Here is a 12,500-nt window from a genome sequence, read left to right as displayed (position 1 = left end):
GTTTTGTAATCCTGGTACGACCACGATCGCTTTGGTTGATACTGTCAGTACTGACAGCGATGAAGTGATTTTCTCAAATGACGTTCGTTGGTGTCCCTAAATTAACGCACGGCACGATTTTTCACTTCTTTTGGAAGGCCACAAAGTTCATTTACCTACACTCAAAACACCTTCCGCACGGGATGTTGACTTTTCATCCGATTCTCCAACATTTTGCACCAGCAAGGAAGAGTTCATCTTTGTTAGAGGAGCGTTTGCTGGTCGAAAGTCTTTTCATTCATTTCATGCGGCACAAATTCCCGAAAAAGAACAACAGTGTATTTCCCCATGCTCCCGTTTTGTGCGGCCTTGATCTTCTCACAAAGTTAATTAGCGTGCATCTGTAATTCAACGAGTCACCATTTTTAAAAAGCTTTTTTGGTGAGAAATATGCACAATTGAACAACGATGATAAAATAGTCAGAAAGGGCAGTCAACACAGAAGGGGAATCGGCTGTTTTGGCCACTGCGGCAGGGAGAATAGCCATTTTTGAGGCAGATGTGCATGGTGACGTTGTCAATTCACTGAGAAAAAATATCCTATCCTGCTAAATTTAATTAATACAGTGGTGACTCGTGCACACTAACACAATGTCGTTGTTTTCTTCTCTTGTTGGTTTTGTCTAGCGAAATTAGACTCGAAAAAATGTTAAGCGAGATCAAATTAGCCTACAATGGAGTTGTTATGAAAAAACAGTCCGTAGAAACCGTCTAACACTGTAACGTTTTCAAACTGAATGTCACCATTTTGGGTACAAAGTTGCTTATATAGTATGATTTCAGAACTTTATTCCGCAAAGACTTAGAACTCTCTAGATAACAGATATCCGTATTTCTCCGAATGAACAGACTTTTTCTACACGAGAGATCGTGAGCTTGAGACTACAAGAACCATGTGCGAAGTAAAAACACTCGATACAAAAGTGTCAATCAAAAAATGAAACTATCCGATTTCGTATTCGAGTAACGCAATAGAGTACAATGTAACGCAATTCTGTTCCAACACACTCCCCCCCCTTGATTGACCCTGTCAATCAAAGGATTTTACATCAACTTTAAGAGGCAACATACAGCAACGTTCCTTAAAAAGTAACTACGACAGATACTGTCATTTACAACGTACAATTTCCGCTTGATCGTCTGGAATAAATCTAACAACCGGCTGCGCTGCATCTTCCTTCTCCTTGTTACCACAATCAATCTTGATGGTCTTCAAAAATTTCAACTGGATAAAACCTTTGGACAGGCCGTTTGATTCGGTTCTTTTCCCCTCAGAACCCAATTGAACAATGGCTTCGCGCACGAGATTATCTCTGCCATGAATTAACTCCTTTTACTGTGCCAAGTTTCGACCTTTGTCGAGGCACTTTGTCTTCATGAATGCATACCACTTCTCCTTGCTTGATCACTGGAGATTGTGCGGTCTGTCTACCCCTTAAAACCCAGAATCATGACCTTAAATCAGTTAGTGTTTCTTTGATGCCGTTGTGCATGACATTGCTGCGACTCCTCTTGATCATAAGAACAGTGAATTGATGTTTCCGGGTTAGAATCGCAGGAAAACGGGCTGAATACGGCAGGGGTGTATTATGTAGTCTTCCTCCACATCTCAATATGCCCCTGTCGTCTTCAAAGAGACCCAAGGAATGACGCGTCTGTCCGAAATTTTCTTCCTCTCGAACATGCTTCTGGACATGCTTGATTCATAGTGATTCCGTGTCACTTAATTCTTCCGGCTTAATCTCCACTGAAGACGCCTTTCTCGAAATTATTTGGTCCAAACTCCTGATTTGGCCAACTGTCAGGATTCTTCCTTTTAAGAAAGTAGGACCCTTGCACCAAAACTTTTCATGTTTTAGCTTTGAGGCCTTACACCCTCGTGATGCAGTGTCTGCTGGGTTTTGCGCAGAAAGGACATAATTCCATAGATCTGGGGCTACACGCTTTCGGATTTCAACGACTCGATTTTGTACAAATGGCTTTATCAATCTTGTTGATCCACCACGATGCAATCTCTGAATCAAGCCAACATACGCGTTCAGTGAAATTTAAAGATGGACCAAGTGCATTGTGAGCGCTTGTGATTAGAATTGCAAGCACAAATGCAGATAGCAGTTCCAATCTGGGTGTGGTGACACCTGTCTTCGAGGCAACAAGATTGCAAACAACTGAATTCTCTGACCTGATCCTAAGTTAAGCAGGACCACCAAAGGCTTTGTCTGATGGATCTCCAAACCCATGCAATTGAAATGTAGGAGTCTCAACACAGTTCAGTCCAGATGAGTACCATCTGTCAATTGAGAAACTCGAAATAGTTTGTATGTCCTGTATTAATGACTTCCACCGTTCCAGTACGTCTCCGTCCAGAGGAGCATCCCAATCAACATCCCTCTTGCAAATGTCTTGAAACATTATTTTGAATGCAACAAACATTGGAGACAGTATTCCAAGAGGGTCAAATATTTGCGCAATAGAACTGAGAACGACTCGTTTTGTGACGATTTCTTCTGTCAGGTAACTGGTTAAGCTCTTGGAAGTAAAGACAAGCTTATCTTCTATAGGATTCCAAGATGTTCTCAGCACCTTTGGAAGACCTTCTGAATTATCCACATTCTGAAACTGTGTCTTGGAGAAAGTCTAATCTTCTTGCTGTAAATCAGGAGAGGGATGATGCTGTATCGCTACTTGGCCCTCCTCTGACTTGATTCTATTTGCCAACTCCTGATCATTTGTCAGCCACTTGTGCATGTTGAAGCCAGCTTCCACGAATCTTTTCCTGAGTTTGGAGTAGAAGTCATATGATGAAGGAACATCAGGCTTTGAAAAAGCCAGGTCATCCACATAAATAGAACGTAACACTTCCTGAACAAATTCTGGATCTCTATCCATGTACTTGTTCAGATGATGTCTAATGGTTCCATTTAGGAGAAATGGGCTGGAATTAACTCCGAAGACTACTGTGGTGAATCGCTTAATGAGTACCTTGCATTGTCAGTAAGAATGTCATTAACCCAAAGAAATCGCAGGACGTCACGGTGCGTGGGAGCAATAGCAATATTCAGGAACGCCTTCTCTATATCGGCAGTAAGTGCAACCTTGTGAGCCCTGAATCGTGTCATTAAATCGAAGATCATGGAAGTGAGGGGTGGTCCAGAGTACAAGCAATTGTTGAGGCTTGGTCCATGATGCTTAGCAGATGCGTCATAGACTACACGGAGTTTAGTTGTGTCCTTATCAAGCCTGATAATTTCTCGGTGAGGTAAATAGTGGACCTTGCCTACTTCTGTTTGTTCGGTCAAGTGCACTGGTTCAATAATGTTTCTTTCAAGTTGCTCCTTAACGACTTCATCATAGTGTTTGAGGACTTCGAGTTTCGATTTTAGTCTCCGCAGCAATGACTCCAGCCTCATTTTGCTTAAATGATAGTTGTCTGGGAGTAAGGGATGATCTTCCTTGAATGGCAATTTGACTTCATATCTTTGTCCATTGTGCCTGATATCTTCAATGAATTTCTCATAGACCGTCGGTTCATCGTGTTTGATTCCTAGTGTTTCTAAATCCCAAAAGTGCTTAATTTCTTCTTCAAGTGAATCTCCTCCTTCAATGACACAATTTGAGATCTTGAGCACATGGTTTTCGGTAAGATTGATTGAGGAGTCTCCCTGCCCTGGCACGGGAATTCCAACTGGTCCAGAAAGTATATAACCGAGTTTGTTAGAAAGGGCAGTAGGACCTGATTCTGGACCACGAACAAAACTTCCACTTACAAAATGCCAGTAGAAATCTGCACCGATAAGTATATCTACACTCAAATCCTCACCACCATGGGAATTATCAGCGAGCCTTAAGCACTGCAAGTGAGGGTAGTAAGCTTGAGTAAACTCAATGATTTGATTACTGATTGGTGCACAGATCACTGGTACTAAATATGCTGAAACATATATCTGCATACCATCAACTGCCTCCACTGCAAATTGAACAATGTCACACTGCCTTAGTTTGGCAGTAGACTCTCCGAAGGTCTTGATCAGTAATGTGTCCGGGCCAGCCACAGGTAGCTTCAGAGTGTTCTGCAAGTTCTCTGAGATGTAGCTTCTTTGACTGCCACTATCAAACACCATTCTGGCATTGACAGAATGTTCACCACTCCCTGGCTTGGAGATGTTTGCTCTTGCTGTCTGCAGAAGTACACTGGATTTAGAGCTGACAAACATACTGGTAGATGAAGCTTGAAATGATGCTACAGAAGGGTTGAGTGCAACTCCTTCATTAGTGACTGCACTTCTTCCTTGGGGAGTTGATTGTTTTTCTTTACTTGAATGTTCCCAGATAGAGGCATGATGACCCAAACCACAGATGTGACATTCCTTACTACACTGATTGGCGAGGTGGCCATATACGTAGGCATCTACGTAGGCACTTTCCTTTCTGTCGAAGCAATTGCCTCCTTACAGAGATGTTAGTTACCACATTACATTTAACAGATGGATGTGACCCGTTACAATATGTGCACCAAGGGCCTTAATGAATGCTTTTCCCACTGTCCGCAAACAAGGCTGAGGTTGTCGATGGTTGATATACTGGCATACGCCTTGATGGGTTTGGCAACCGAAACTCCTTATTCCCCACCTCTCCAGGGACATGTTGACAGTTCTCACGTAATTGTAGCTCCCTTTGGAATTCGGACATAATATCCTTTAGGACCCACGTTTCAGACGTTAGATTTCGTGTGATGGCGATCCTGAACTCTTCTGGCAATTTTTGCATGATCAAGGGTGTTAGAAAACAGCCATACATTTTTTGAGAAATTTCCAAACTCTCGAGGCTACGCATATGTGATTCCACCGTATCATACAGATTACGAAGCCGTATCACTTCATGAATGGACGTTATTTTCGGGATTTTAGTCAAAGCATCCATGTGACTAGAAAAGACGATTTGACGATTCCCAAATCTCTTTTTCAGAAGATCAATAGCCTTCTCATAATTGCCATTTGTCAGAGGCAATCCGGCGATAACATGGGCGGCAGATCCTACAAGCAGGGCTTTAAAATAATTGAACTTATCTGCTCCATTTAGAGTGCTGTTTCGATGGACAGACGAGTCAAAAGACTCCCAAAACGGATACCAGTCGATTGGATTCCCGAAGAACTTCCGACCTTAGTTCCAGTTTTGGCAGTTTGGAATGGCTGTGAATTGATACATTCGCGCTAGATCTCGCTTGCACGGTGTTCAAACTAGATTCAGCAGATTGTGAAAAGCTCCTTTCGTGATCCCTTTCCGAAGTTAAGGCCGTTTCCAGATAACAATACACTCCTGGATTGCACTGGCGAAATCGCAGCTAGCACCCACATCTTCTTGGATTTACGAGTCATCAAGAATATATTCGCGAAACCCTTCGTTTAAACTTTTGAGCTACGAAGGTTTATCCTCCAGTGTAGATTTGAAGAACTTAAGCTTTTTCAGATCAATAGATTCTCCACTAGTCAGAGACTCCCTTGCTTCGGCTATAATCTTTCTCACAAACGTCCGATGGCTCTCACGGATTGTTATCTTCTTCTTCAACTTCTTTTTCGCTTCAGCCATGTCTACCCACACTGATTTTCTTCACTTCAACGATCTTTCCCGATTTGAATTCCCGGGTCTCGGCTTTCTCGACTTTATTCCGCAAAGACTTAGAACTCTCTAGATAACAGATATCCGTATTTCTCCGAATGAACAGACTTTTTTCTAACGAGAGATCGTGAGCTTGAGACTACAAGTTCCATGTGCGAAGTAATAACACTCGATACAAAAGTGTCAATCAAAAAATGAAACTATCCGATTTCGTATTCGAGTAACGCAATAGAGTACAATGTAACGCAATTCTGTTCCAACATTGCTCACGCAATGAACTAAAGTAAACAAGTTTTACATCACGTGTCATAAGTTTCTATCCTTGTGCAAAATTCGTGTTTTTGGTAACTATAACTTGTGTTTCCTGCATTTCCATGTCTCTTACCGACAGAAATTGTCGAAGAGTTATAAAATAAAAACTGTACTAACATAAAAAGTATTCTTTTAAAATTTCCGAGTCTTACGAAGTTTTACTCTCGAAACAATGGGCCGGGGAAATATATATATGTGCGAACTAATTTTAAGCCGTAACAACATTTGACAGTTGGCGATACATCGTCATTTTATATAAAATACCGCATCAGTTAGTATTCTATACGACCTCCTGAAGGAAACTACATCAAGGTAAAAGGCAATATCCTTCGTCCCCATATATTCAGTATGTTGTCATCTCATTTTTAGCGCAAATCTTAACCTTTTAAGCACATCCAAGAAGTCGAAAGTCCTTTTTTGTTGATTGTAGGTAGTATTATCCTTTAGAAGTTAGAAAGCGACAAACGTTTCTCGCAGATACAGCAATTGTAGAAACCCCGCCTTCTTCGCTCTTGTGGGCCTCCCTTGCCTTCTTTAATTAACATAACTTCCATGGGCGTCCTCTGTTAAACAATGGCTCGATAGGTTTTCTCTTAACTGTTAAACCTTTGTATCTGCTTTCCGTTCCAGGAAATTCGTCACTGATTAATCTCCAAGCGCTTTTAGGAGAAATGTAGCGCATTTTTGCTACTTTACGAAGAGAAAACCTTTCAATGCGAGATAAAACATATACGCTCGTGCCCTTGTCACGCTATCAAGGGCAGCAAGAAAAACCATATTTCAGATCATGACTCTCTTCTTAGCTAAATCTAAACAATTTCGCTTCTTTTATCATTGTGGATATATACCAAAAGAAATTCGAACACTGTACATCAAACTCAGTTACGAATAAAAACGTTACGCAGCGCTATTGTACCGGTTATGAAGGCTACTGTAAAGTTGTGTCACTTATGACCCGGTCAGCACGTCCTATAAATAGTTTAAATTCCTCACAAATACAGTCTGTGAGAAAATTCGTTGGAACAGTACACGACTATACAGATCTGAAGCTTTCACAGCTCAGTCTCCCCTCACAATGTTGTTTTAACGCGAGCTTCTGAGCCCATTTGCCAAAACAACATTGTGGGAGGGAAAGGTATTGTAAAGTATGTGCATTTCGCCGGTAAAATTATAAAATAGTAAAAGGTAAAAACTGTTAAAATGTTTGACTAAACGTTTTTGATCTTGCGATCATCTTCAGAGTGATTAAATTGCATAAACCAACTGTTTTATATTTGTGGTTACGTAACGCCAGTTCCCATGGGGTATAGAGTAAGATGGAATGACTGGACTTGTTTATTTAGGACTGGATTGAAGCGTGCGATGTAAATTGCCTCTTGTATTGTAAAGTGTTTCAAGAATTTTGTCCGGGACTGTAGGTCTTTTTCCATATATTTTACTATTACTGGGGCGGAGAATATCGTTCGTTATACCGAGGACTTCGTTAACAATATAGAGATTCGTTAATGATATCGAGGTTCCACTGTAAACGAAAATGTTATGGCGATTGCCTTACTGATACTTGACTTTGCAGCCCTTGCAAAACCAGTTGCAACATTTCGGCATTTTGGTTAGCGTTGTACAAGAAAAATGACACCATAGTAAGCATCGGTCACAAGCAATACTGTTTTCAGTTGAAGATATGACCTTATCACAAATGGGACAAAACCATTCGCTGTTTTCTTTTTCCTTCAGAACACTGAGAACAGCTAGCCAACGTTTACTGGTAAAATATTTTTGAACTCGATGTACATCAACATTTTGAGTGTCTCTTATTGTGTCCGTTATTAGGTGGATGTTGCACTTCACATCTTCTTCATTCAGCAACCTCTTACCACTTAAGGCTTGTGCGGTAGCCAGTTGACTGCTTAGGCATTCGAGTATAATTCTCGACTTATCATTCGGATGTAGTTTAGAGAACGGTAATAATTTGTTGGATTCTTCTTTTCGTCTTTTGGATTTTGGAATTCCGATTACTGTCAATTCAGCTCCTTTAGGCCTTCCCCTCTTTACCATTTTTGGCGGCATTCTGATAAAGCCATACTCCGAGTTTCCATGCTCCTTCTTTTAAATCTTGGAGGAATCTTCCTTAAATTCGGACTTGCCATCCAAAGGTATTCCAAGACCAACTTGTTCAGAAATTTCTTGTTTAACTGATACTTCAGAGTCAACATCCTCTATTTGTTCAGAAAGGCCGTCTAGTCGTCCAGACTTTTTCGCATCAGCTTTCTCTGTAGGCTCGATTTCCGCCGCTCACTCGAGTTCGGGTATCCTCCCCGAGAAGAGACGGCTGGACGCGTGAGGGACAGATTGTGTCTGTGACGTAATTTTAAAATATAATTTATGCGAAGTTAATAGTTGCGGGGAAATAGCATTAGACATCCCAAAAACTCTGATTTAAAGAAAACAGAAATTACATAACAATGTTTAAAACGTCTGTGCGAAGTTTCCAGGTGATACGAGCTTGAGTTTTTGGTTAAATGATCAATGTGAGTTTGAATTCAACCAGCGAATCATCAACGAAATCTTCGGCTGCTTTAGCTCTCAGTCGACCTCATCGGCCCCCTCGTTTTGCCAGCAATAAACTCAGCAGCACTTTCAATTAATCTTGAGGAATTTTACTTGCTCTTACATTAGCGAAGTATGAGGAGAAAATTGCAATAGCAATGGATTTGAAAGCCGTATTTTGACCTTGCCGCCAACTGGAAAATCAGTGAAGTTTGCGAACTCAGGCGGTAGAAAACGACACAATTCCCATTCTCCAGCTTCTCGAACACTTTTCGTTGTCGCAGTCTTGGATTTTCCTACCTAAACGCACTGTAAACCTCGAACACGCCGGGTCAAAGAATACCTTCGCAGCCAAAACATATAATTTATGCCAGACGGATTTGTGCAGGCGAGTTTCTGATTGGCGGAGATTAACAATGGCTCACCTCACGCGTCCAGCCGAGATTTCGGGAGTGAGCGCTGGCTCATTTCCCGAAACAGCGGCTGGTAATCGAGCCTACTTTCTCTCCAATTTCACTATCAACTTGCTCATCTGTAAGTACAGGTACAGGAATTTCCTCTTCGACACCGTAGGACGTTTTAAAGGGAGAAAGAGCTACCTCGGTCCCCATTTTCCAATGGCTAATTAGGTCTTGCAATAGCTCATATCTCTTTCGAAATGTGGCCATCCCACCCTCACTCATTAGCGATGCAACAATCTGCGCAGTCTGCAAACCCTTTCTAAATGTTTGTGCTTGGGAAAGAATTCTCCCCTCACTCTCTTGCTGTACTGAAACAAAAGCTTGCGATGTACTGCAGTCGTCTGTAAAAGTCATTTGTACATCTTGCAACGCTACGCTTTCCGGCGTAAATCGACAGTCTTTCATTGTTTTATAAAAGTCCCTGGTCCATCTCTTCTTCACAAGGCTGCTTTCAAATAACGGCAGTTGAAGTATTGTTCTTGCTTTAAAGATGTGTCTGCATGGGAGACCCATTCGTTTTGCGAAGGAACAAGTACAAGTCTCCGCGGTTGTTATAATAGGGTCGTCGTCTTTTGATGAAGCCACCGCAAAGGTATCTGTGCCTGTCTAAGACATATTTGATAGGGAGCTTGCTTTGTTAAACTGCTCTCGAACGAATTCGAATGAATATGCAGTCAAAAAGTCTGCATAATTTTTAAGGATGCCGTCGAATGTCACATAGTCAATCGGTCGACGAGTAAATGTCATGAGAAAGTGGTGGTTGCGTTCATTTCGTAAAGACGCCAAAACGGCAAACAATTCGTGAAATAACTGCAGTAGGCTAGCGTACTTACTGCAGACACTCTTGAACTTGCCGAACGTCGACTCTAGGCGGTTGTTTGTTCTCTCGCCTAGGTTCATAGTATTGTCTTTAAAACAGGTTACCCACTGCTCCTTTATTGATACCCAATTAATTTCTATATATTCCTTGACACTGGAGCTTGTGTTTTCCAGCGCCTGTAAGTGTTTCTCAAACTCTTTTGAAGACCTGGAGTATGCTAACTCAGTTAGTATTTCTAGACACCGATATCTCTCGTCAGATGTATTCCCATTTTCTCGCATGTGATCTCTCTCCGGAATGACCGGAGAGTATGGTATAGACAAATATTGAGAGACGCACCTGGAAAACATTTCGTAAATGGTTCTCTCTCCGAAAAATCTTTATCAGACATGACCACTTTCGTCTCGCTCCAAGAAGGATTAAATTTCTTAAAAACACCCACAGCTGCTTCTATAACTGCCTTAGTTTCTTCAGCGAGTATAAACATACCGACAATCTCGCGTAAGCCCTCACCGTTAACACAAAGAAGAAGATAGACAGGCATTCTCAGTTCCAACAACATGTATGTGGCATCTACAAGAAGTAGCTCAGGATATTTACTATACATTTGTCTAATGTACTCGTCTTGGAAAAAAAAGACCTTCAAAATTGTTTTCCTGATTAATGATAACTTCAGCGGTAGACCCCTTCTGCTGTCGGAGGTAATTGATAACACTGTCCAGGTCATTTCTGTTGAAATCTTGTCTTGTTTTTTGTTTCATGTTAGCGATATCTTCAAGAGTAACTTTCTTGCCAGTGGATTGTTCTATTTTTTGTCGCAGTAGTTTGGAATTTGCCTGGCAATTTCCAAACGTGAGGTGTGTTAAGTTTATGTTAATTTTTTAATAAAATCATTAGGATTGTACGTGCACTCTCATTGGTCCGTAGTGTTAAGCCCATGTGCCCCCCTGCTTCAAACCTTAATGAAACCCCTGAAACGTGATATTCTGTGGCATATACATTGTAAGTATAGGTAATCACATGATTTTGAGTGCAATTTGGAATAATTTTTTTCAAAGATGACCAAAATTGCATAAGCCTGTACATGTAGGGCCACAGGCCCCAAGCTCACTGTGAGGGAGTATTAGGATTTGTATGGGAAGACATGACCTGACTCTTTGATTGCGGCTTAGTAACGAGTTTTTCTTTGTTTGGCAACTTCGTCAGAGACTACGAAAACTTAACGGTCGCCCTGTGGTGTTGATTGTTAAAGAGGTTCTTTTCAATCGTTTTATCGATTCGTTTGGGACGCTAACAGCCGCCTGACCTCGCTGGCAGGGCTTCAATTGCACGGCTAGCGGATTGAAATGGAAGAAAAACCTGCCCTTGGATTCTACGGTGGAATTTGAACAGTGGGAATATTTTAACCAGGAATATTTGACTGAATTTGGTGGGCTCGCGAGAATTGAGTGTTCAGCCTTGGTACATGAATTTTAATATAACCATTGACAACCAAGGAATTGATAATGGCTCAATTCGTGTCAAATGTGGAAAAATGGCATTCTCCATTTCTATTTTATCTTTCTCAGAGACCGCTCTCTGCCTGGGCAGACACTCGTACAACTCCTTCGCTAGCTCATGGTTATGAAGTTCTTTAATACGATTAACCTCAAGGGACTGGCCATCAGCAGCTAACCTTATGTATATTTCAAATGGGCATCCCTGGAGAAACGTTTTGGTCTTTCGAATGCGGTCAGTTTTTTTTCTTGGTTCTCCACCAAATTTACACGAGAGCAGTAACGCATAGTATTTCAATGCAGGATCAGCTAATTGAACCTTCCTAGGAACCTTTTTCGCTGCTGCCTTTAGAGCTCGCACATCTTTCTTCCAAAGCTCGCAAAAGGTACGGTCTTCGTAATCTTTTATTAACTTTCCCAGCTCGTCGATACTTGAGATTCGTTGTCCTATGTAAAACAACTTGCTTTTATTTTCTTCCGTTGCGCAATTACCTGGGGAAGTGTCCATGTCGTCTTCGTTTTTGTCATCCCTTGAAGCCACTGAGCCCTTACCAGCAGAGTGATTGTTCTCGTCACCCGTTGCAGGCCCTGGATCATCATCAACACACTTCGCTTTTACAAGATCATCCTCAGAATCCGTTGCATCCGGTGGATCATCGTCAACACACTGCGCTGTCTCAAGACCATCATTATCATCCGTTGCAGCCGCCGGACCATCACTAACAGGCTTCGAACCGACATAATAATCCTTATCGGCCATAGTAGCCTTTAAATCACCACGAAAACACCGGGAGCTCTTAGGATGATCATCAACTCTTTTTGGACTTGCACAATCATCTTCCACATAAATGTAATCAGGAGCATCAAGCTTCACCTGTTTAGGTCGGTTTTGGTGGGAAGGTTCTCTACAACCACAAGCATCAAGCCTTTCAGCGCGGGAAATGGGCGTTTGTTGTTTTCGTTGCCTTCTTCTTAATTTTGCGCGCATCCTTCTTCTTTTGGAGGGCGAGTCCCGTTGCGTGTCGTTAGTCAGGGAGGCTTCAGGTAGGTGTTCTGTTGCAGTCCTCGGTGTGTGGTGTATACCTATTGCTTTGAGATCAACTTTTCCATTCAAGAGCCAAGAAACAAGCGAGCATCTCAGAAAATCAGAATAGATAGAGGGAGACAATAACCATTTGAGGTCTTCTGGGATTTCTGCTGTAGTGCTGA

At 41.7% G+C, this 12,500-nt stretch overlaps 1 protein-coding gene across 1 annotated transcript; it reads right to left on the bottom strand.

Annotated features, from left to right (window-relative positions):
* Positions 1-2,993: 2,993 nt before the first annotated feature.
* Positions 2,994-4,253, bottom strand: LOC138031647 (uncharacterized). The gene has a single exon (XM_068879303.1). It carries the CDS (start codon positions 4,251-4,253, stop codon positions 2,994-2,996), a length of 1,260 nt encoding a protein of 419 aa, XP_068735404.1.
* Between the last annotated feature and the right edge of the window lie 8,247 nt (positions 4,254-12,500).

Source organism: Montipora capricornis, chromosome 14 (genome assembly GCF_036669925.1).
Source record: "Montipora capricornis isolate CH-2021 chromosome 14, ASM3666992v2, whole genome shotgun sequence".
NCBI classification, from domain to species: Eukaryota; Metazoa; Cnidaria; class Anthozoa; order Scleractinia; family Acroporidae; genus Montipora; species Montipora capricornis.
The sequence above is the reverse complement of the archived record's forward strand: the minus strand, read 5'-3'. Positions and strand labels throughout refer to the sequence as shown.

Bases quoted from the DNA above. Each gene is read 5' to 3' on its own strand.
- LOC138031647 (XM_068879303.1), bottom strand. From the start codon at position 4,253: ATGTTTGTCAGCTCTAAATCCAGTGTACTTCTGCAGACAGCAAGAGCA.